This window comes from Pristis pectinata, chromosome 17 (genome assembly GCF_009764475.1).
Source record: "Pristis pectinata isolate sPriPec2 chromosome 17, sPriPec2.1.pri, whole genome shotgun sequence".
In the NCBI taxonomy this organism is placed as follows: domain Eukaryota; kingdom Metazoa; phylum Chordata; class Chondrichthyes; order Rhinopristiformes; family Pristidae; genus Pristis; species Pristis pectinata.
Window position 1 is genome coordinate 23,710,998 of NC_067421.1, and position 22,590 is coordinate 23,733,587.

At 37.8% G+C, this 22,590-nt stretch overlaps 1 protein-coding gene across 5 annotated transcripts in view; it reads right to left on the reverse strand.

Moving 5' to 3' along the window:
* The window catches only part of kntc1 (kinetochore associated 1), a 100,845-nt gene extending 79,166 nt beyond the window's left edge, over window positions 1-21,679 (reverse strand). For 4 of the 5 annotated variants that reach the window (XR_007957705.1, XM_052032451.1, XM_052032449.1 and 1 more), the window contains exons 1-19: window positions 21,534-21,679; window positions 16,070-16,213; window positions 15,273-15,393; window positions 13,772-13,887; window positions 13,327-13,399; window positions 10,716-10,793; window positions 8,760-8,794; window positions 8,555-8,665; window positions 7,294-7,384; window positions 5,975-6,027; window positions 5,761-5,873; window positions 4,621-4,675; window positions 4,310-4,408; window positions 3,659-3,702; window positions 3,429-3,503; window positions 1,176-1,251; window positions 382-507; window positions 202-291; window positions 62-127 (exon numbers count right to left, since the gene is read on the reverse strand). Coding sequence is in view for 4 of the 5 variants with exons in the window: in XM_052032451.1 (XP_051888411.1) it covers window positions 62-127; window positions 202-291; window positions 382-507; window positions 1,176-1,251; window positions 3,429-3,503; window positions 3,659-3,702; window positions 4,310-4,408; window positions 4,621-4,675; window positions 5,761-5,873; window positions 5,975-6,027; window positions 7,294-7,384; window positions 8,555-8,665; window positions 8,760-8,794; window positions 10,716-10,793; window positions 13,327-13,399; window positions 13,772-13,887; window positions 15,273-15,393; window positions 16,070-16,201 (1,554 nt within the window). In the remaining variant the exon portion in view is untranslated. The remainder of the gene's footprint in view (window positions 1-61; window positions 128-201; window positions 292-381; window positions 508-1,175; window positions 1,252-3,428; window positions 3,504-3,658; window positions 3,703-4,309; window positions 4,409-4,620; window positions 4,676-5,760; window positions 5,874-5,974; window positions 6,028-7,293; window positions 7,385-8,554; window positions 8,666-8,759; window positions 8,795-10,715; window positions 10,794-13,326; window positions 13,400-13,771; window positions 13,888-15,272; window positions 15,394-16,069; window positions 16,214-21,533) is intronic. The other variant, XM_052032450.1, reaches the window with a different exon arrangement.
* Window positions 21,680-22,590: the final 911 nt, after the last annotated feature.

The following is a 22,590-nucleotide window of genomic DNA, read 5'->3' on the forward strand; positions in this document are numbered from 1 at the left end:
GAATGAGCAGTTCATAATATTTTCCATGACCAGAAAAATGAAAAAGTTGTCTTGTTATTACCTCCACCAGCCACAAAGCTTGTTCCTCAGTCAAATGGCGAGATTTTTTATCTTCTTTCTTTAGACTCTACAAAAAGTAGTCTGCAGTTAATAACGTTTACACAAGAAACCATACAAAACAAAACACTATGCAAAACTTACCCGTCTTTTCGCATAATTTAACATTTCCAAAGTGATTTCAAAAGTTGGCCAAGGAACATCCATACAATATTTCAAGACAAATTGATCGTCCTGGGGAGGCAAAGAAATGAAAGACAGCCAGTCAGAAAAAAAAAGTCACAAAATATAACTGAGCTTTACATAGATGTTTTAGGTTATTACCTGTATTTTGTGCAAGTCTGCTTTTGCCTCTTCAACTATGTTCTGCCACAATGATGGATTGGGATCTCCCAAGGAAACTGAGGCAAGATTCTCTAGAGCTATGCTCAGCCTGACTTTGTATACAAGCTGAAAAAAAATTCCATAAATTCACTTCATTTTTTTCCACTTCACCAGAACTCAAAAGTTCATTAAAGCAAGATTGACTACTCAAATGTATAAGTAACTACATTTCTTACATCGTCAATATATTTTGCTTACTCACAACAAAAAAATTCCAGCAATTGTTTCAGTTAAAGATTTATCCATCAGCTGCTTGGAAACAATAGTTTTCTCAGGAGTAAAAGCAATACAAAAGGGAGCCAATTTCTCATTAATGTACTTAGCATTTTAAAAGTACAAGGCCTCCAATTTCTCAGGGTGCTTCCCGTGTCCGTCAGAAAAATGAATGTCTTTCAATGCACTTAACACCACGGCTTAATTTTTTTTTAAGGCTATGAATGGCTTTCTAAAGTTAGCACAATAGAGCCAAATGTCTTTTTCAGTTTTCCAGTCCAAGTTTGGATTCTCCCATGATATTTGTCCTCAGGATAATCATGTGTATGATCTGATAGCCAGTTCTCAACATCAACTACTTATGAGATATTACATACTAACCTTAGCCCCTGCATTCTCTTGTAACCATCACTGCTAGTTCCACACTCAACTGCCCTAAATGCACCCTTCTCAGTTGCCCTTCCTCCCCAATTTATTTTAAAGGTACTTCTACAGCTCTAATTTCTAGCAATCAGACTTACTTCTACATCCAAACCAAACTGTAGAGCAAATTTCTCTGCTTCCTCGAATTTATGCTTGTAGAGCAGGCGACTGAGTCTAAAAACAGATTATGAAATACATTAAAACCACAACCACAGTTAATTGACAAGAAAAACAAGGGAAAGAAAAATGTTGTTGGAAGGTATTTATCAACCAAATTCAGTGCTGATACTACATTTCAACCAAAAATAAAAATTGAGAACAAAAATGCTAAGAATCAGAAACATGGAAAGCAATGGACAAAAAAAAGGCAAAGTTCACAGCCTGAAATCTTCACTGCACTGACAGCTGGAAGACATAACAGAATTTATCAAATGATCAAAAGCATTGGAAAAAAAAATGAAGAAGGGGATAGTTACTAATTAAATTAGTGAAAGGCCTAAGGAAATGGCAAGGAATTAAACACTAGTTGCAATTAAAACGCAAGTAAATGCCAAAATGCAAACAAGTGCCATGTAGTACAAAGTTCCAATGAATCCACCAAATAAGAACACAAACAAGAGCAGGGGTAGCCTCCAACATGTGATCCAACAGCCAGATCACAACATCAACAACTTATAAGATTTTAAAATGCTCATCTGTCAGCCCAGGAGAGTGGGCCCTTTGAGCACATTAACCTTACTCCCTGCACCCCCTCATGATCATCACTGCTACTTCCACACCTGTTCCCTAAATGCACTCTTCTCAGTTGCCTTTCTTCCACTGATTTTCTGGAAATATAGATTATGGAATACTGATCCAACTTGGTTTCATCATCCTTTCTGGTGCCCTCCCCAGACTCCTCTGTTACCCTATAGTTTAAGTATCTGTCATCTTGAATATATTCAATGATTTCTCCTCCACAACTCTTTGAGGCAGAGAATTCCAGAGATCCATAACTCTCAAAAGAAGAAATTCCTCTTCTCTGAAATGGTTGAAAAATTATTCTGATACAGACCAAATCTACACCAGTGTCTTGTAAAGGTGCATCAAAACTTTCCTACATCTATACTCCATACACCTTGCAATAATGGCCACTGAAGCAGCTAGTAGATGCAGCTTCAGTCCATTGAATACATCCAATGCTGTATTTGTGGAGCTCCCCCCCCCCTCCCCCCCCGCATATTCTTCCTGTGAGTTTCCTCCAGAAGCTCCAGTTTCATCCTACATGCCAAAGATATGAGAATTCACAGGTTAATTGCCAACAGTAACTCACGCCAAGTGCAGGTTGGATGAAAGAATAGGTTACAGGAAAAATTGGTGTGGGAATGGCATTGCCATTGACTTGACGGTCCAACTGGCCTCCTACTAAATCTTAAGATACAGAAATGCCAAAATTCTATTCGCCTTCCTTGCTGTATCTGCATAGTATTTTTATCTGTGTTTCATGCACACCCAGATCACTTTGTATCACAATGTTTTGAGCTCTTGTTCTTGGAAAGCACGAGAGAAGATACAGAGCCAGACAGAAACCCAGACACCGTGAGCAACAGAGGCAATTTTGCTTTTTCGTTTTTCACTCCAAGGTGGGTAACCCCAGATTTTCCATCATTATATTCCATCAGTCAACTCACTTAACCTAACCAACCCATCTTTGTATCATTGCCAAAAATGCTTAGTCATGTTGCCTCTCCTAGTCAATGAAACAATCAAACTGAACAGCAAATCTCACTGCCTTCATAAACTAATTCAGCATGTGAGAAGTTAAGCAGATAGGTTCTGTATTTCATGTTGTCACACAGAAATACGTCAGAGAAAGAGAAGCTGAATTGGTGTTTATAAAGGCTATGTAAAATTTAATCATATTATGATCGTGGTTATCTGGGCATGCTTTCACAATGATTTCATTAAATAATCATTGCAAAATACCAGGTCTAGTAAGCCTGCTCTCTGGTTGGTTCTAGAAGGTGGTGGCAAGGGGGTGACGGCAGGGGGCAAAGAGAGAGGTGGGGGTGAGGGCGGGGAGAAAGATGCAAGAGTAGATCAAGCATAGATGAAAGGCGAGAGGTGAATGGGCAGTGATCAGAGCAAGACAGTGATCAGAGCAAGACCTTACAGTAGCATCTGGGTCAGTCACAAAAGTAATGAAGATAGTCAAGAGAAGGGCCAAGTAGGACAGGGACAAATGAGTGTTAAACAGATCAAAAGAGAAAGACAAGCATGGCTGTTTATTTTTTAAAATTTTCTATAATGTTTTGATTATCAATGTAGTTCATTGACAATGAGACTTTCTACCTTAATCAGTTTATTCTTACCTGTTTTCTGGCAATGCTTCTGTTAAACATCTCATAGCAATTGCAGAAATGACTCCTTCAGGTGAACTACAGTTTCTGAAAGTATGAAATGACTATACGTAAATAACTGTTTTTCATTAAGTTTTGAGAGTCCTGTAAAATAATTACATACAATACTAAACTAAAATTGTCAATTTATAAATTGCAATATAAAAGAATTTCAATATTTCTACTGGTAGATATTTTCCTACCTTTTCTGATTTTCATAAAGTCCTTCCAAAATGTATATGGTGTCCTAACATCAAAAACAGTACAATATAAATCAATTACTAAAGCTTCAGCTTGACCAGTTTAATCTAACAAATCATGTCAACTCCAATGCAGTCAAGGAGTGGCAGGTACAGATCAGTTTTTTTAAAGCCACTTGATTTTAGATCTCAGCAGTGTTGCCCAAATAATTGGAAGGCATGCAATTGAAAAAATTAGTCAGGGAGTGATATTGCCATAGACTTGACAGTCCAACTGGCCTCCTACTATGTCATAAGAAAATACGACAAGGCCAAAATTCTAAATTGGAATTGGAAAAAAAAAATCAAAAAGATTAACAATGTTAGCATGATTTATTGTTTATTATCTTGTAATAAGCTATATAAATAAGAAACCATTTATAAAATTATTAATAAACAAACTATAAAAAAGGGACACTGTTTATGGCATTGCAGTCAACAATGCAAAATACAGTTCAATTGTGTGATAAACTAATTGCAAACAAATCCACTATATAATCATTCATTTGTAGGCAGAAAACAAAAATGAGTAATTTACAATAACCCTTTGTGACTTAGTTCAAAGTGAAAAGACAATTCCAGATCACAAGGGATATATTTGCAATCAGGTCTTACCTGACCAACATCTGTTTGAACCAGAGCTGACACATTTGCCACTTCCAACGAGTACAGTAGTTTCATTGTAGGAAAAGAGTATACCAAAAGATTTCTTGTCTGTAAATAATCATATATGCATATTGTGTTCAGTTTTGGGTACAAAATACAAGAACTTTGCTGAAATTAGCTCTAGTTTAAATACTATGACTTTCAGAACACTTCTTCTAGAAGACAAAATTCAAAAAGAATAAATCTAGATTGATGTTCAATATAAATAAAATTTCACAGAAGTGTATTAATAACATTGGGAAAAATACATAAAACGTTACCTCTTTGTTCACTGGGACCGTCAAGGCCACAAGTTTCAAGTTGGCAATCCCTTGCCTGTGAAGAGATAAAACTAAGTTAGAAATCATTCAGTAGCAATAACTACTTGCATTTACTAGCACCACCTTTAACACTAAAGAGATGTTCCAATAAATGTCAGAAGCATAAGGAAAAACACTGAGCTAAAAGGAGGTATTGAGAGGGCTAACTAGTTGCTTGGAATTGGAATATTATTGTTACTTGTGCCGAGGTACAGTAAATAAAACTTGTCTTACATACCATTCATACAGATGAATTCATTGTACAGTGCACTGAGATAGTACAAGGTAAAACAATACAGAATTCAGAGTAAAGTGTCACAGCTACAGAGAAAGTACAGTGTAGATAGACAATAAGGTGCAAAGTCATAACGAGGTAGATTATGAGGTCAAGAGTCCATTTTATCGTACTAGTCAAAGTGTGGTTTTTGTTTTGAAAAGGCAGAGGATAGGTAAGGAATTCCAGAGTTTGAGATCTACATGGCTGATGATACATCTAATAATAAGTGATGCAAGGGGGTAGAATCTTACAAAAGACCAGTCAGAACACAATCAATAATATTGTAAATATACACACACTGCAGCATACCCTTTATAGAATTGCACAAAGTAAATCAGCAGACATACCATTTTGTATCAAAAAAAACCTTGTTAACAAAATATGACGGAAATAGACAAGAATGATGTTTACAGGAATTGTAAGCAATATGCATGACTCAATGGCATTGACATCATCTATTCTTTTAAAAAAATCCACGGGTAATGTTTCATGAAGATTGCTTGAAGATATTATTTTCTTTTAATTTGCTTGTCCTTTTCAACTCTTCTTTGAATTTTCCAGCAAAACTTGCTAAATGAAATCTTTATATCATGTAGAGTCAATAACTGGAGCATTTTCTTACAATATTGTAGCAAAATAGAGCAAGATTTATGTCAATAGACGTAAACAAGTGCTGTTTATGATTCTTCCAATAATCCAAACTATCTGCTACATACTGGAAGAAAAGAAACACATTCCATGTAACAAAATCGATTAACTGAATGGAAAAATCTAAAATCACGGAAGGAACCTACATTACTACACCAGCATAAATTTTTTCTTACTTGGTAATGGCAGAAGAATCCCCCTCTGCAGTCACCAAAAAATCCTGGATTTGAACCGAGGGCCAGGACCAGACCATGACAAGACTATAGGCATCCCACATACTGAGGAAATACTGAACCAAAGAAACAGGAAATTAGATTTCATAGGAAAAAGGGGAAAAAAGTAAAATTAAATATTACCAAAAAATTGTAAAATGTATTGAATTAAACTTACAGTGTCATCCAGGATTATTATGGTATTCCCAAGAATTTGACACTTCTTAACACCTAAATTTATAAAAAAAAAATCCTTTACAATATCTTGAATGAAAAAGTATGAAAGAGAATTATGAACTTGTAATGAATAATTAATCTTCCTTCCCTGTTCCAACCAAAAAAGCTACACAAAGAGTCATTTCAAATCTATCCACGTGGTTATACAGTATACTTCTCAGCTTCAACCCATTTGATTTCATTTCTTACAAACATTGAATTCTTACACTTCTGTGATAATTACTTTCTGAATTGGATGATCAGAAGCACTCAATAGATCAAAATGTGCCAAGAAATTGATGCATTTTTGATGCACAATTGGCATGGTACATACAGCACCAACATTCATAACCTTTTTCTGCAAATAAATCCCTATATTAACCATAAACATTTTTTAAAATACTAAATGCACTAGGGTGTTTTTCCCCACCCAGAACTATGCAGTAAAACAGGTCCTGCACCATTTCACAAGGCGCACAATCTGATATACCTGCATACTTTGCTGCACAAAAATTCCACGAAGGTGTTGGTCTTTAAGAGGCATACCCACCAGCAAATACAGATAGAAGCTACATACAATGACAGCCAGGGGAGAGGCTTCAGAACAGAGGGAACACTCCCATTTCATCCTGCAGGACTTAGAACTGTTCATTAACATCAAAGATTTGAGGGGTGAGATCTCGTGTTGTGAGAAGAGGTGGCAGGAAGCAGAGTAGTGTCAGATGATACAGTGAAGAGAGCTTGGGAGGAGGTAGTCATGGTGGTGTCTGGCCACAGCAACAATACCTATACATTTGCAAAAGGTTTTCTGATTTGAAAAGACATCTCATGGTGAAATGGGTACAGTCATAAAAAGGAAAACACATACACGCACACAAACACTGCTCCAGCAATTCACATACAGAGGGGCATTCAAGTGGCAACATGTGACATTTACTGATGTCCTTTATCTTACCATTCAGGCAAAAGTTGATAGGAATAGGAGAGAAGCATCATGGTAGGTACACACAAGGGACATTGTCTCACCAAACATCAACAGAAGGTTGCAGTGGGCAGAGGAGCCACAGTGCTGCAGACAACTGTAAAAGCAGGCAGGATAGGTAGGATATGTCAGGTATGTGCTCCAATGTTTCATTCTGATAGGGAAATATTATTAAGGGTCTATGGGATTCATGCTAATTGCACAATATAAAAAATAAAAATGGTCAGTAAATATTTTAACAAAACAGATGTAATGATAAACACTTTCCAATGCTCCACATGTTCAAATTTTCTGTTTACCTTTCATTATGGATGAATCAACTACATTACTGGCCTCCAGTTCCTTGACACCATTCATATTCCATGTTGACAATACGTTGTCACCTGTACCCTGAAGCACAATACCATATGAACAAGGGAAAATAAAACCAAAAAATTTTGCTTTTGTTAATATGAAACTACAAAGGTTATTCACACATTTTATGCAATTGTTCTTTGCATGTTATGCATATTCGGATGCTAGAGTTTCCATGCCTTTGTAGATGACAGATGTGGGAGGTTTAGTCTAAGCAAGTAATTGCAGTGCATTTTGTAGTTTGTATGCCAGTGGTGGAGGGATCAAACATTTAGCATAATGCATGGGTTGCCCATCAAGCAGTCTGTTGGGCCTTGGAAAAGTAAATGAAATCTCCTCTTCTTGCTCGTGGAGTTTGGGTTACATTACTAATGCAGCAGTGGGCAGCAAACTGAGATTTGCAAGACAAAATCAGCAGGAGCAGCCTGTAATGATCCCAAGGAATTTGAGAGTGACTGTGATCTTGATCAGTTTTCAGGGAGGACAAAGAATTCAGTTTGAGTTTTTGGTCCTTCAAGTAGCAGCTTCAGGGGAAGTAGGGTTGATGAAAATTGATTGCTTGGAGATTAAAATAGAGATATCACTTTTCAGACCATCATGGTTGATGACCACACTGGAAATTAATTCTGCTTGTTGCAGTACTGCAAAGCCATGTGGAGGTGGTCATTATACCAGAAAACAAGCACTTATGCAAATAAAAAGATCCCACCAAATAGTTAGGAACCAAATTTCCCGCCACTCAGAAAAGGACCCCTCCAAATTAAACTGATTTACAACTGCAGAGCCCCCATTCTCTAAGGAAGTTGTATGTAGAAAATTCTGGTCTAATGTCCCTAACTATTCTTTTGTTTCTGATTTATTATAACAAAAACACACCCTACTTTATACAAGACGATCTTCTCACACAAAAACCTACTCATTATATTTGTGGAAGCTCTCCCTGCTGTAACCGGAACAAAAATGCTAAGAAACAGTGGGAAAGGGTACGTTTAGATCTTCCATCAAGAAACCCTGCCAAGCTCTCAATGATTTCACATCGTGTTCAAATTTGAATTCAGAAGTGTTTAAGTGATCTCAATTCCTCCAAAAACTGGAGAGTTTATATCAGAAACTGCCAATTTAGATCACTGTTACATAGAGTACTTATTGAGGATCCTCAAAGTAGTTAAATAACTAATGCCCAATGTAAAGAAGGAATCCACTTACACCAACAAGCAGTTTAATGCTACTTTTCAAACTGGCGATCACTGCATGGTTGCAGCCAGCTGTGTGTTTATCTTCAGTCTGCACAAACTTGATCTTCATCTGTTCCTTCAGCTAATATGAAGAGAAAAAAACATTTTTAAATTAACTGCAAAATACCTCTGGTAGTATTAAGAGATAATCTTTAAAAAAAATCTAGCAGGCTTACGGTTTTTGTTGTATTGAAGTCCTTCGTCTCAATTGCTGTAAAAAAAATGAAAAGCATCAGAAATCAATAGTACTGAAATTTTAAGATCTAAATTACTATCTCTGTAGCATTGCTCAAAAGTTAGTCAGAGAAGTTTGATGCCATTCAATAGGAAACTTGGGATTGAAGGATGGGTCTCAGGCACCAACAGTAATGAGGAGGCAATATATGTAAAGGAGACAGCAACAACAAGTGCAGTGAAAGGAGACTTTCATATGTCTGAGTAGTCACTGGACCAGGGGCAGAGGGAATCCTCTAATTCTTGAGAGCACTTAGTGCTGGGATGAGGTCCTGGGAGTGAATTCTGGGACAACAGACATGAGAAATTGCAATTCCACCTCACCCACAGTTAGACTTCCACCTCTCAACCCCTCCACAGTCATCCTTGGCCAGATTAAACAATGAGGCACCTTCAATGTTTCCCCAGTACCATACTTAACCAAAAGCTGGAACTTGTTAAGGTATCAGTGAGAGGCTTACAGAATCACTTTCCAGTAGTAGAGTCAGAATAGTGCAGATAGTGCAGAGGTCAGAATACCTCTAGGATTAATGGAAAGTGAGCAGCATTATATGTGATTGGAAAAGGTGATTCACAATGACAGAAGAGGTTGCAAATAGGATGTGCTATTTCAGAACGAGGTTTAAAAAAAACACAGAAAAGTGCATAGTTATTTCCTTTCCCCTCCCCACAAATGCACTTAATATAGTGTACACTTACAAGTCCAGAAAAAAAAATTACAAATGCTTAATAACATCATTAACAGCACTATGGGGCATTAAGAAATATCCATAACAAATTTCAAGCACTGTTCAGTTTGCTTGCAGGTATAAACATGGAGAATCGACTGCACAATAACATTTAAAGTAGTTCTGTTAGCTGGGGTGGGGGCAGTGTGTAGAAAAGAGGGTGATGAAGGGGGATACACAGCCATGGTGCACAATATTGAGCCTGTGGGATAGTTCTGTCCAGTCCACCTCAGTACGAGGCAGTCGCCTGCATTCACCATCCGACTACCAATCTTACATAGAGTGACAACTTGGTCCCTGAAGCTTGCTGAGAAAGACAAGCGCCACCAGTAGAAATATTGTGACATTGATGGGTTAGCCGCAGAGATTAACAATGTCAAAAATGATCCTTTTCCACCCTCACGAATCATTCCCCTCCTCATTTCATTGGCTTCAAGCCCTTTGCTGCAATTTTCAAATTTCTACTCAATCTTACCAAAACCCGTTTTCCATCGCTGCTTTTCTCTTGTCCTCTAATTTTTGTCTTTGTGTATATTGTCGACAATCTCTGCACCACAATTAGTATTAGAATCTTAAGCCAGCTCTGATGGAACTTACTCAAAGTTCTAGCATATCTCCAAGCAATTACACTCCATTTTCATGCCTTTTCCCTAAATTCCATTTGGGATTTAGAGTCAGAGTTATACAGCACAGAAGCAGGCCCTTCAGCCCAAATTGTCCATGCCAACCAAGGTGCCTGTCTGGACTAGTCCCATTTGCCTGCATTTGGCCCATGTCCTAAACCTTCCCTATTTATGAATTTGTCCAAATGTCTTTTACACATCTACAAGTTGACCCCTCAGCCTCCCTTGCTCCAGGGAAAACAGTCCTAGCATATCCAGTCTCTCCTTGTAACTCAAGCCCTCCAGTCCCAGCAACATCCTTATGAAACTTTTCTGCACCCCTCTAGCTTAATCACAAGCTTCCTATAATATGGTGACAGAACTGCACACAATATTCCAGGTGTGGTCTCACCATCTTCTTGTACAGCTGTAACGTGACATCCCAACTCTTGTACTCAATGCCCTGTCTGATGAAGGCAAGTGTGTCATACTCCTCCTTCATGACATTGTCTAAACTCTACCCTTACAACCTTGTACTTTATCATTAAAGGCAATACAAGTCTTTTACCTTCTTGAAGTCTGGCAAGCTGAAGACATGAAACCCAGAAGAAACCGTTGTTGGTTAGCAGGACCACATAGTAGGTGCCTGAAAATGGGAAAGAAAAGGTTTAACAGCACTGAAACTTCACTGTACAGAATGAGATTCCCATTAGAAACTGATGCTTGATGTTCAGCTTATCCTGATAACTATAAGTTACAGTTGAAAATTGAAGAAAGTTGGATGTACAAATGAAGCAAACTTAAGGAAAAGGAAAAACCAAGAGAAAGAAATTGAAGGCATTATGCTCCTTTCCCAGCCTGTGAAAAAGTACAATGAAGGAAAAGATAAATAAAGAAGAAATGATACTTAAATTACCACAAAATAAGCTAGGAAGTTTAATATAAATTCAACATTTACATTAGGACAACTGTTTGCATTTATATAGCCCTTGTCAGGTAGTAAAACATCCCGAGGAAGCACACAGCAGATTTACTGGGCCAACAATTTACAAAAAGTGACAATGATGAGATATTAGGGCAAATGACAAAAATAGTGATTAAAAATTTTAAGGAGTATATTAAAAGAGACAGTGGCAGACAGTAGAAACATTTAAGCAAAAACTTCCAGAGCTTCAGGGCTAGGTAGCTCAAAAGGTTAGGAAGATAAGATTAGAGGAACATGAAAATACAGGGACTCCCTGGGTTCAAATGACCTGACCTATGGAAATCCCACTTTACACAAATTCTCCCATACATTTTTAAAGTATTTTTCAAGCTGGTAATAATAAATCATGTTTCATGGCATTCATTAACGACTGAATATAGTACATATTCAATTAGTTTAATTATGAGAAGTGTTAAGGTGAATATTCAATGAAATGAAATTATAGCAAGTGTATATAGCAATATGATATGGGTTACTACAGAAAATGGACATTTCTGACTTATGGAGAAACAGCTTAGACTGTTCCTCGGAATGGAACCTTTACGTAACCTGGGTACTGCGTGTATCAGAGAATTGTAAGGCAAGAAGAGCGATAGGAAGTTGTGAAGCCATGAATGGATTTGAATTCTATGAAAATTAAATCTTAGTCAATGCCAACACAATCCAAGGGCTGCTGGGTGGACAGGACTATGTACAATTTACGATATAGGCAGAATTTTGGATGAGCTGATGTCATAGCCTTGCCAGTTAACATTCCAGGAGATGGTAAAGGATGGGAACCTTAAAAATGGCATAAGATTACAAAGCACTTGGAGAAACAAGAGTTATTCAAGGAGTTCTAAATGGGAGGATGAGCTTGACCAATCTTAATGTAAAATAGGGCTTAATTAAAAAAAGAAAAACATGCACGAAAACTCAGCAAGTCAGCCGGCATCTGTGGAGAAAGAGTAACAGCTGAGACGGCTTCAATCTTCGGAAATGCTGTCCAACTTGCTTAATATCATCAGCAATCTGCATATTCTGCTTTGTACCAATAAATGAAATGCATCTTATCTGGGCTTTGCAAAAAAAGGCTTTAAAGTACGGTGGCCCAAGCCAATGAACATTAAGGGAATGTGATCAAAAGGATAAAGATATATGCAAGAATGAACATGGTGATGGTAAAACCCATTTTACATAATGGGAAATTAGAGTTGGGATGTGGTCTTTGACCCAAAATATTTCTCTTTCCACAGATGCTGCCTAACTTAGAATATTTATAGCATTTTGTGTTTACACTTCAGATATCCAGCATCTGCAATTTTTATGATTCTCATTGGATTATTCAATGCCATTTTATAATGGTCATTCTTATACTTATTGTATGTGCAAATAATCTAGATTTAATCAGCTTATTAGGGATCTAAACAGGCAATAACAAAATCAGCAGCTGATTCCAAATCGAACATTACAATAAACCACAGAAAGATCAATACAATGAGCAATATAGAAAAATGTGAAATAATATATTTAAGCAAGAACAGGAAAGTAAATATATTTAATTTTAAGATTCTAACTGTGAGGAGTAAAGGGGTCTTGATGTACACACAGACAGATACTTGGTATACCTTTGTTTATATCTAAAGATATAGAATACAAAACTAAAGTTAAACTTGTGTATTACTTCAATTAGTCTGCAGGTGGAGTAGTGTATCCACCTATGAGCACCAACTATACAAAAGGTACAAAGCAATGATTCACCATACATTATGGAAAGTAAAGAACTACATAACCAAGTAAGGTATCAGGCAGTAAAGTTAAATTTCTGTAGGACCCACATGGAAAAAACTAGTGACAGTGAACATGAAATTTGTAGCTACGATAGAAGGCAGGCTTGGCTGAACTCCATGTCAACAGCATAGCCAAAATCAAACAGAGTTTAAATTAAAACACTCTGCTCCAATAAGGAAAAAGTCCCGTAGTGTTTTGTAAAACTGTAAAATTAGTCAACCTTCTAAAAATTCCTTGAATGTATAGTAGACACCGGGCTAGATCAGAAATTTAAGAAAAAAATCAACTATGATATCAGTAACAATATTTGGCTTTCAATGTTAAAATGTGGTAAAAATAAATGAAGAAAATGTTCTTCCTTGAGTCCATTTCTTGTTAAACAAAAACAATTGCTCCACAAAATAAAAAAAACATAAAATGGCACCTGAATTAGGGACTTCCTCCTCCAAAGTAAGACTTAGGTAGGTCTTCCCTTTTGAAGAGTTCTTCATCAATGACTGCCAAGACAAAAGATGAATGTGGTTATTTATAGCATAATTCAATGCTAAATTCTAAAATAATTTATTAAACAATTCTATCAGTAGCAACAATGCTAATTAATAATATTACCTGATGCAACAAAATAGTAAATGCTTCATGTCTTATTCCTCAAAAAGTAGCAAACACATCACTGGGATTAACTCACATTTGATGTCAACTTGTTGTATCATCTATCTACTACTCACAAAACAGAATTACTCTGAACTCTCAAGAGATCAAGAACCTTGAGTCACACAGAATCACACTGGTTATAAAAACGCTTTTTGGAATGTTTTGTTAACAAAAGACTGTTTAATGAAACCCAATTACAAAACTAAATGTCAACCTACATTAGTTAATAATGTTTGTCTGGACTTTACATGCAGTAGATGAAGGTTTCCATTTCTTTCTCCAACCATCAGAAATTGTCCTTCCTGACAAAGTGCCACTACATCCACTTCAGTATCTACAGTTGAAACAGCAAAAAAAAAATCAAATACATTAGGGCCACCTTAAGACAGAGAGACTTTCCTACAACTCACCATCTAAAAGTGCTCCGGAGTGGAGAAAACACAACCAGATATAATTGGTATGCAGAAATTATCTTGTCCAATTATATTAATTTCCAAACGATTTTAAATCACAATCAAATAATCTGCCAAAACTCAACCATTTAGTTCCAGATAAGAAGATCAGTTATTGAAATAGAACTATATCCCAGCAACTTTCAAGAAAGAGGAGGAAAACTAGAACCAGTGTCACTGCCCTCAATTTATCAGCACACTCAGGAGGAAAGAGAAACTGGTCTTGCAAGAACCTTGCAGTAATGGAATCACTGTATTTGAAGCCTGCTTAAGTACCTGGTACTATGTCTCATAAATATTTATATTCAAAAGTAATGTTGCATATCAGCTGTTTCGCATGCTCTCATCTCACTCTAAATATTTCAATTTTTTTGTTGACAGTTAAACAATACTTCAAGCATGTTAACAGTTGTCCTGATAGTATGCCATCGAAAAGTATCATTCTCATCACTTGTGCACTTTACACAGTTGTTTGAATTAAAACAAAAATCACAAACTGTTCAGCTATTAATGGATCACTGGAAGGCCCTTTCTCAGCATAGAGTGATTCCCCTCTCAGTTGTGTTGCCTAGCCTTTCAGTACCCCAGATTAGCTTTACTCGTGATAGATGCTGGATCCAAATCAGTTATTTCGTGTTTTGCTGTTGCAATCCACAGAAAATGCTTTATGTTGCTCCTAACAAACCATTTCTTAATAAAATGTTTGTCATTTAAAGTAGACAGGAGTAATATGTCTTTAAGGGTATGGCTTTTGAAATCAAATTAAATTTTCAGTATGCAGCACTTGTGTGCACCTTTCAGATCTCAAATTCACTTAAAAGCCCATGTACAGAGCTCTATGTGGAAACAGCTCAGAAAAACTGCCCTGGCTTAAAGGCAGTTAAAATATCAATCCTGATTCACTGGCTGGAAAGAAAATTGAAGAAGTTGGAATTCAACTAGAACACAGACAGATTGCTCTTTCATACCAGGCAATAAAGACATTTCAAAGTAATGGATACATGCGTAGAACTTTGGGACATTCACAGCTTCAATACAAGCATAACTTTGTACTTATTTTCACATCAATGACACTAGGCTGCATAATTGTACTTCTTAGAAAGTCTGCCATAAAAATCAGGAAACTTTATCATTGCATGTTTAGCATTTTTACCTACCAACTGGTCCTCATAGATGCAACTAGAAGCTGTTCTAAGGGCCTTCTCCAAATCTTTGGAATATTTTGGATTAAAAAAAACAAAATAATGAATTAGCTAATATTACTCACCAAACTGAAGCTGTAGCAGCACCGACTGACAAATCTGGTCCATAATGAGTACTGACTGGTCCACAACCACCACGCAGCCATCAGAGTTGCTATAGGCATGAAGTTTGGGGCTAACTGATACCTAAGTAAGAAGTGAATATTATATTTTATATAACAGTTATTAAATTTGTCAGTTAAAAACTAAACATATGATATTGAAAGTGTAGTATTATATTTGACATAGAGATTTAATTTGGTTTTCCAAAATCGACTCAGTTTGCAAGTCTGTATGGGACAGACTGACTGAAAAATGACAAATCATTGATATGCATTCTTTTTTTAAACTCGCATAGAAGGTTTGGTGCATTCAGTCATGTTGAAACCGGACAGCCTTCTATAAATAATGGTCCTGCCATTAAAATGAATTATTTCTTTAATTTTTGTAAGATATATCAATTTCCAGATTTTAGGAATATTAAAATATCTAGAGTTTTGCACTGTGAATAGAAAACTTGCAACAAACCAAAGGACTAGTGACCAATCAACCCATGGTCACTCATTTGTACACCCTTCAGATGTCCACATTGGTTAATAAATGGGGATCTAACAGTGATGTACAATTATTGAAGTGGTTTTGTGTTTTGATAGACACAAGTAAGACACTTCAAATATTTATTTTACTGTCCAAGTCACATTAATTATTCAAAATACAATGATCGCTTGCAAGCTACTTAAATCATACCAGAACAGTGGCTTTATTGTGTTTTTTAAATTACTGCTTTCCTTCCCTGTGCCCCCACAAATATATAAAAACTTACCGTCTCTGAAGAGGATATTTTAACTACAGTATCAACTTGATAAAGGGCTGCACCGCTCTCTTTTCTAGCCTCAATGTTCAACCGACCATTGCCCGTGTCATCATTTGTTAGAAGTTCAACGTCATTCCACATCTTCAACAACTGCTATAATCAAAAATGCATAGGTAATATCACTAACTTCTACTCATATGACACCTTTAACATAGCAAGAGTCACAAAATGCTTCAAAGGAGCATTATCAAACAAAAATGCTCGGTGCATTCAGTCAGATAACCAAAAGGTTGTCCAAGAGGTTAACTTAAAGGAGTTTAAATAAAAGACACAGTAGGGAAGTTTATGGAGATGATTTCAGAACAGGATTTCAACAGCTGAAGGTAGACTAAGGAAAAGCCATGGAGCAATCTGCAAACAAGGATGAGAATATTAAAATCAAGATGCTATTCAACCAAAAACCAACGTAAATCAGTAAGCAGACTGAGACAGTACAGGTCTGGGCAAAGACAATAGACTTTTGGTTTACCATGTTTATGGGGGGGCGGGGGGGTGAAACCGGAGACTAGCAAAGTGCCTTGAAATAGATCCTTGAGTCAAACAAGGCATACATTTGAGAAGTCAACATTTGCAGAGGTCTAGGAAAAGAGCAGTGGATTGGGACCAATATGATAGCTCTTTCAAAGAACCAGCATGATGTACAAGAGTATCTTGCTTTACTGGTTTGACCCACAAACAAGCTTTTAGGTAAGAACACAAAAGTTGGAACAGCTGGCCAATGTCAAGCTTGTTCTGCCATTCAATAAGATCATGGCAAATTTAGTGGTTTGTCTGATTCCCAACTTTTAATTTCCCCTATAGTTCAAGGGATTTACCTACTCTAGCCTCGTATAGATTTAATAACTGAGCATTCACAGGTTTCTGGAGAATCTGAAGATCCACAAAGAAACAATTCCTCTTCACCTCAGGAGAAAGGGGAAGGAGCTCTCGTTGTGTGCCAATAAGGTGCAGCAATTAAGTTCTCACACTGAAGTTTTTTTTTGCCAACGTGGCCCATTTGAAAAATACTGAAGATCACAGGAGCTTTCAGGAGGCATGAAGCGTTTGAGTGGAATACAATGTTCAAAACAAGGTAATAGACAAAGAAAATTTTTCATTTTTGGCTTTATCACACATTTGTGCCTACCTTAAAGTATGTTTTAGTAAAATCGGAAGATAACAAACATACTCTCTTGTTGGATAATTGTATTTACCATTTTCTTGCCTCCTAATGTAACCTTTGATATAAACTATCAATCAAGCTATTATCCAAAACATTAAATGCTTTTACAGGAAAAGAAATTCTAAAGAAGCTGATTAATTACCATTCGAGATTTGCTGTCACTTTACAACATTGAAGATGCAATTTATTATGTTACTGGTGCATGGGATTCAGTTAGAAATGAGACATTAAGAGCATGGAGAAAATTGTGGCTTTCTGTGATGTTCACAAAAGGATCTTGCATTGAAGAATTTTAAGACTTTAATGCTCATCAGCGAAAATCAACCATAGCAGAAACTGTTAAAATGTAGAGAATGTTTCCTTCACAAACTGCATTCAACATCCAAATGTTAATTATATAGAAAAGTGTGTTGAAATGTCCAAAGAAGTTAAGGTTATACATGTTTTAAGTGACACAAAAGCTATAGACAGTATAATATTAGGGTAGGCACGGTAGTGTAGCGGTTAGTGTAACGCTTTACAGAGCCAGCAACCCAGGTTCAATTCTGGCTACTGTCTGTAAGGAGCTTATACATTCTCCCAGTGTCTGCGTGGGTTTCCTCCTTCCACATTCCAAAGATGTACGGGTCAGGAAGTTGTGGGCATGCTATGTTGGTGCCGGAAGCATGACAACACTTGCGGGCTGCCCACAGAACATTACGCAAAAGATGTGTTTCACTGTGTGTTTTGATGTATATGTGACTAATAAAAGATATCTTGTCTTATAAATGCCATGGTACACTGGTGGTGCAGTGGTAAAATTACCAGACCCCCAGACCAACAATCCAGAGATCAGAGTTCAGCCAGAGATGCTGAATAGATGATCCATCTCAGCTTCCTTTACAGGTCTCCACCATCACAAAAGCCAGTCTCCTGCCAAATGAATGCACTCCAAGTGATATAAAGAAACTGCTGATAGCATTGGATTCAGCAAAAGATACAGAACCAGACAATATCCCAGCTGCAGTACCGAAGACCTGTGCTCCAAAACTAGCTTCACCTAGCTGTTCCAGTATAGCTTCAACACAAACATCTTCTCAATAATGTGGAAATGTGCCAAGGTAAGTCCCTTTCATATACAGGAGGGCAGATTGCATCCAGCTAATTACTGCCAAATTAGTCTACTCTCAATCAGCAGCAAAGTGATTGTATCTGTCATCCAGTTCTATCAAACAATACTCACTCACTGATAACCAGTTTGGGTTTACAGAATCACTCAGCTCCCAACCTAATCATAGCCTCGATTACAATATGGTGAGGTGAGAGTGACTGCCCTTGAGATGGCAGAGTGTGGCATTAAGACTCTCCTGCTAAACTGAAGCCTGTGGACATCAAAAGGAAACATTCCAATCGTTGGATTCATACCTCACACAAAGGAAATGTGTTGTGATTGTCACACGACAATCATCCCAGCACCAAACATTCTTCAGGGTAGTGTCCCAAGCCCAAACGCTTCCAAAGTGGCATTGCCAACGAAAAATTCCCCCATGTTAATATCCCAGAGGTCTTCATTAACCAGAAACTCAAGTCCACAAGGCCTGCAAGTACCATGCCTAAAAGAGCAGGTTAGAAGCTGGATATCATGTGTGGAGTAGCTCAATTCCTGACTACCCAATTGTCAATAAAGCTTCATAACATCCAGGAAAATCAGGCCACTTGATTGTCACCCATCACTGCCCTAAACATTCATGCCCTTCACCATCAGTGCACAGTGGCTTTTTGCCATCTACAAAATGCACTGCAGTTACTAGTCTAGAACACTCAGACAGCACCTCCCCAATCCATGACATCTTGCACCAAGGATAAGAGCAGCAGGTGCATGGGAACACCACTATCTACATGTTAACCTCCAAGGCATGCACAATTTCAACCTGAACATCCATTGCCAGTACTTCATTGGCCCTGGGTCTAACTCCTGGAACACCCTACTGAACAGTACTGTGGGAGTACCTTTACCAGGTGGCTGTAATGGCTCAATAGGCAGCTCACCAGGATCTTCTCAAGGTAACTATAGATTGGCACTGCCAGCTAAATCCCAGAAATAAAGCGACAGAGACTCTGAAAATCATGAAGAGGATAAAATAACAAACTAATGTTGCTTTACCATTTGGTACAGTGCTCAGATATGTAGAAATGCAGCCTTGTCATTCACCACTGGTGGTTATGCAGTTGCACATTTTCCATTCTCCCCTTGTATTAAAGGCAAAAGTCAACTAAACAGGGCATTATTTGTCATTTATTCAAGAGAGCTTCTAGGGCTTTCCTTGGACTCAAGATGCCAACCACAAGAAAGTGAAAGAAAAATGTTCAGAATCTGCATTAAACATTTGATTAATTTGTTCCATCCAAACAACTTTCTCTCAGAATAGTTAAAAATAATGTGTTGTTAAAGGAATTACTTTTATATTGATGTCCATGCTTAAACCATCTACAATCCATGCTCTGGATTACCATCCCTAAACCACCTCTCACTTTATTTTCTCGCTCAGGATCTTCCTTCAGACTGACGTTGTCCCTAACATCTTTTTTTGGCTCAGCACCCATTGTGGCCTCCATGCACATTTTTAATACATTACATTTACAATCAATCTGGTTACAGCACAGACATTCAGGAGAGGGTTAAAATTGATGTGTGGGAATATTGCTTCTGACTGGAGCCAAGCAAACCAAAGACAGTGGAGGGTTATTTTCAAGTAGTCTACAATGCAAAAAAAAAGTAGAACCAACCAGTATACATTGCCTTTCACAAGCCTCACAAAAGCTGTCAACAGAGAGGGATTATAGAGAATCCTTCTAAAATTTGGGTTCTTTGTAGAGGAAAGAGATGACAAACCTTGTGTCATGGTGTCAGAACAATAACCTAGCCTTTAAAATCAGCAGGACAAAAGAGATGATTGTTGACCTAAGGAAGCGAACACATCAGAGCTGCTGTACGGATGGTCGATGGCTTCAAATTCCTAGGCATCTACATCACCAGCAACCTAACCTGCTCTTTCCATACTGATTCAGTGATGAAGAAAGCACATCAGTGCATGAACTTTCTTAGGTGTCACCTTGTCCATGAGGATTCTCTCGAACTTCTACAGATGCGCTGTGGAGAGTATCCTGACAGGTTGGTATGGCAACTGCCTTGTTCTGGACTGACAGAACCTACAGAGTGGTAATCATTGCCCAGACTATTACAGGGTTGCTGCTTCCTTCCTTCCAGTCCATCTTCATGATGCGTTACTTCAGGAAGGCCAACAGTATTATCAAGGATACCTGCCACCCTGGCCATCCTCTTTTCTCTCTTCTACCTTCTACGTTCTGGGAAAAGATATGGGAACTTGAAAGCCCAGATGACCAGACTCAAGAACAGCTTCTTCCCCACTGCTATCAGACTTCTGAACCAATCTCCTTTCACATTCCCTATCAGTGGTGCTGTCATGTTCTCACTTTTAATTCTACCTCTCGTTTATTTTGTATTTGTCACTTTAGCATTTATCCACTGTAACAGTATAACTTTCAGCCCTCTGAGAGAAAATAAATTGTCTGAAGATCAAGACCTCAAACTCAGCACTATGATGCTCTACTAAGCAGCAGTGATTTCCTCCCTCCTGTACGTTTCAGAGCCATGACACCTCTAAACACTGAAATAACACCACTATCCATTAGCAAGAAAAACCAGTACTTATTTCTTTTCCTATGCTAACATTGCCAGTACCAATAGCCTGTTTACACGCCTCCAGTTCCGATAAGCAGACCCTCGATACCAAAAATCCTGCAATTGGCAACGAGCTCAATCACAGCAAAAGATTTGCAGGAAGGCAGTGAAAAGTAGAGAATGATCAAAGCACATAGCACTGCGAGTCTCTCTGATGGGAGCACACTGTGGGCAAATGCAAGCAAAAGAACTGCAAAGCATCCCAAACTAAGTACCACCTGTGACAGACCTTGTGGATTCCGTACAGGTCGAGTCCCTCCACTTCAGAACCCACAGAAATGAAATGGAAACAAGTCACGCAAAACTTCGAGGGATTGCCTAAGAAGACAATATAAAGCCAAGGCGGAGCAAGTTCCAATAGTTATGCAGTGGTCAAACAGTTTTTGAAAGCACCTGATCGAGACACAACAATATCCTTGGCCCCAAACGTCCGAAACAACAAGGCCCAAAGTGCGGCTGTTCTTGGAAGCTGGAATAACGCAAGCATTATCAAACATAGTCGCACCTACCGTCAACAATAAGGCAGACGTTAAATTTAAAAAAAAGATAGCTAGAATATCATCCAAAACAATCGAAAGACAGTTTAAAATGTCTAGTCGGAAATTAATCTCTCCTCAGAAAATTCATTTCAAATTGGCGGGAGAGGACAATCTCCCATCACGCCTCGCGCTTGGGGGCCGGCGTGGTGATAAGCCCCGCCCACCGACGGCATATGGTCACGTGGTCTGTTGACTTGTGGTGAAGAACCTGACGTCGGGGTGCGGCAATATCTGTGGGAGGGATGGAGCGCTGCTTGATGTGTGGAGTGAACAAACAGCATTACCAACAGGAGATGCAAAATACTGCTTCATGTTTGCAAAGTTTATTGGTACAATTAATAACGCCATTCGAGAGATCTGCTGCGTATTTCCAGCATTTTTGTTTATATTTTGACTTTGAGAAACACCAACTCCGGGCCTCGCTCACCGAGATGTGCTTGTTGGAGGCCAAAAATTCCTGTGGTGCTCTATGAAAAGACTATAATTAAAGGAATGCAAAAAAAAAAGTCCTTTCTAAGTGGCTCTCTTACTAATGACTGAGAGGCTCAGACTATCAAGCAATTTCGAGTGCAGCATTTTAATTACATTTTATCCCCAATGTTTCGATTTATTTTTCGAATGAATTGTAACTAAAGACATGGGTGAAGAGAAAAATGTTTTTAAAATTCGCATTAAAAAAGTATTTATTTCAGTGCTGCAATTCCGTACAGTGGACTATACACTAAAAATAAGATGAGATATCTTTAGTAGTCACATGTAATCGAAACAGAGTGAAATGCATCTTTTGCATTGAGTATTCTGGCGACAGCCCGCAAGTGTCGCCACGCTTCCGGCGCCAACATAGAATTACTGATAATAGGCTTTTATAATTATCTTTAAATGTGCTTACATAGAGAAACTTTATTTTGTAACTTAGTAAAAAATTATCCTTAATGGTTATTGTACTTTCTAGCTTTTCGGAATTTGATACCAGCAGGAAAAAAACATCTGAATAATAATTCATAAGGCCTTCTGACTGCAGTATAGG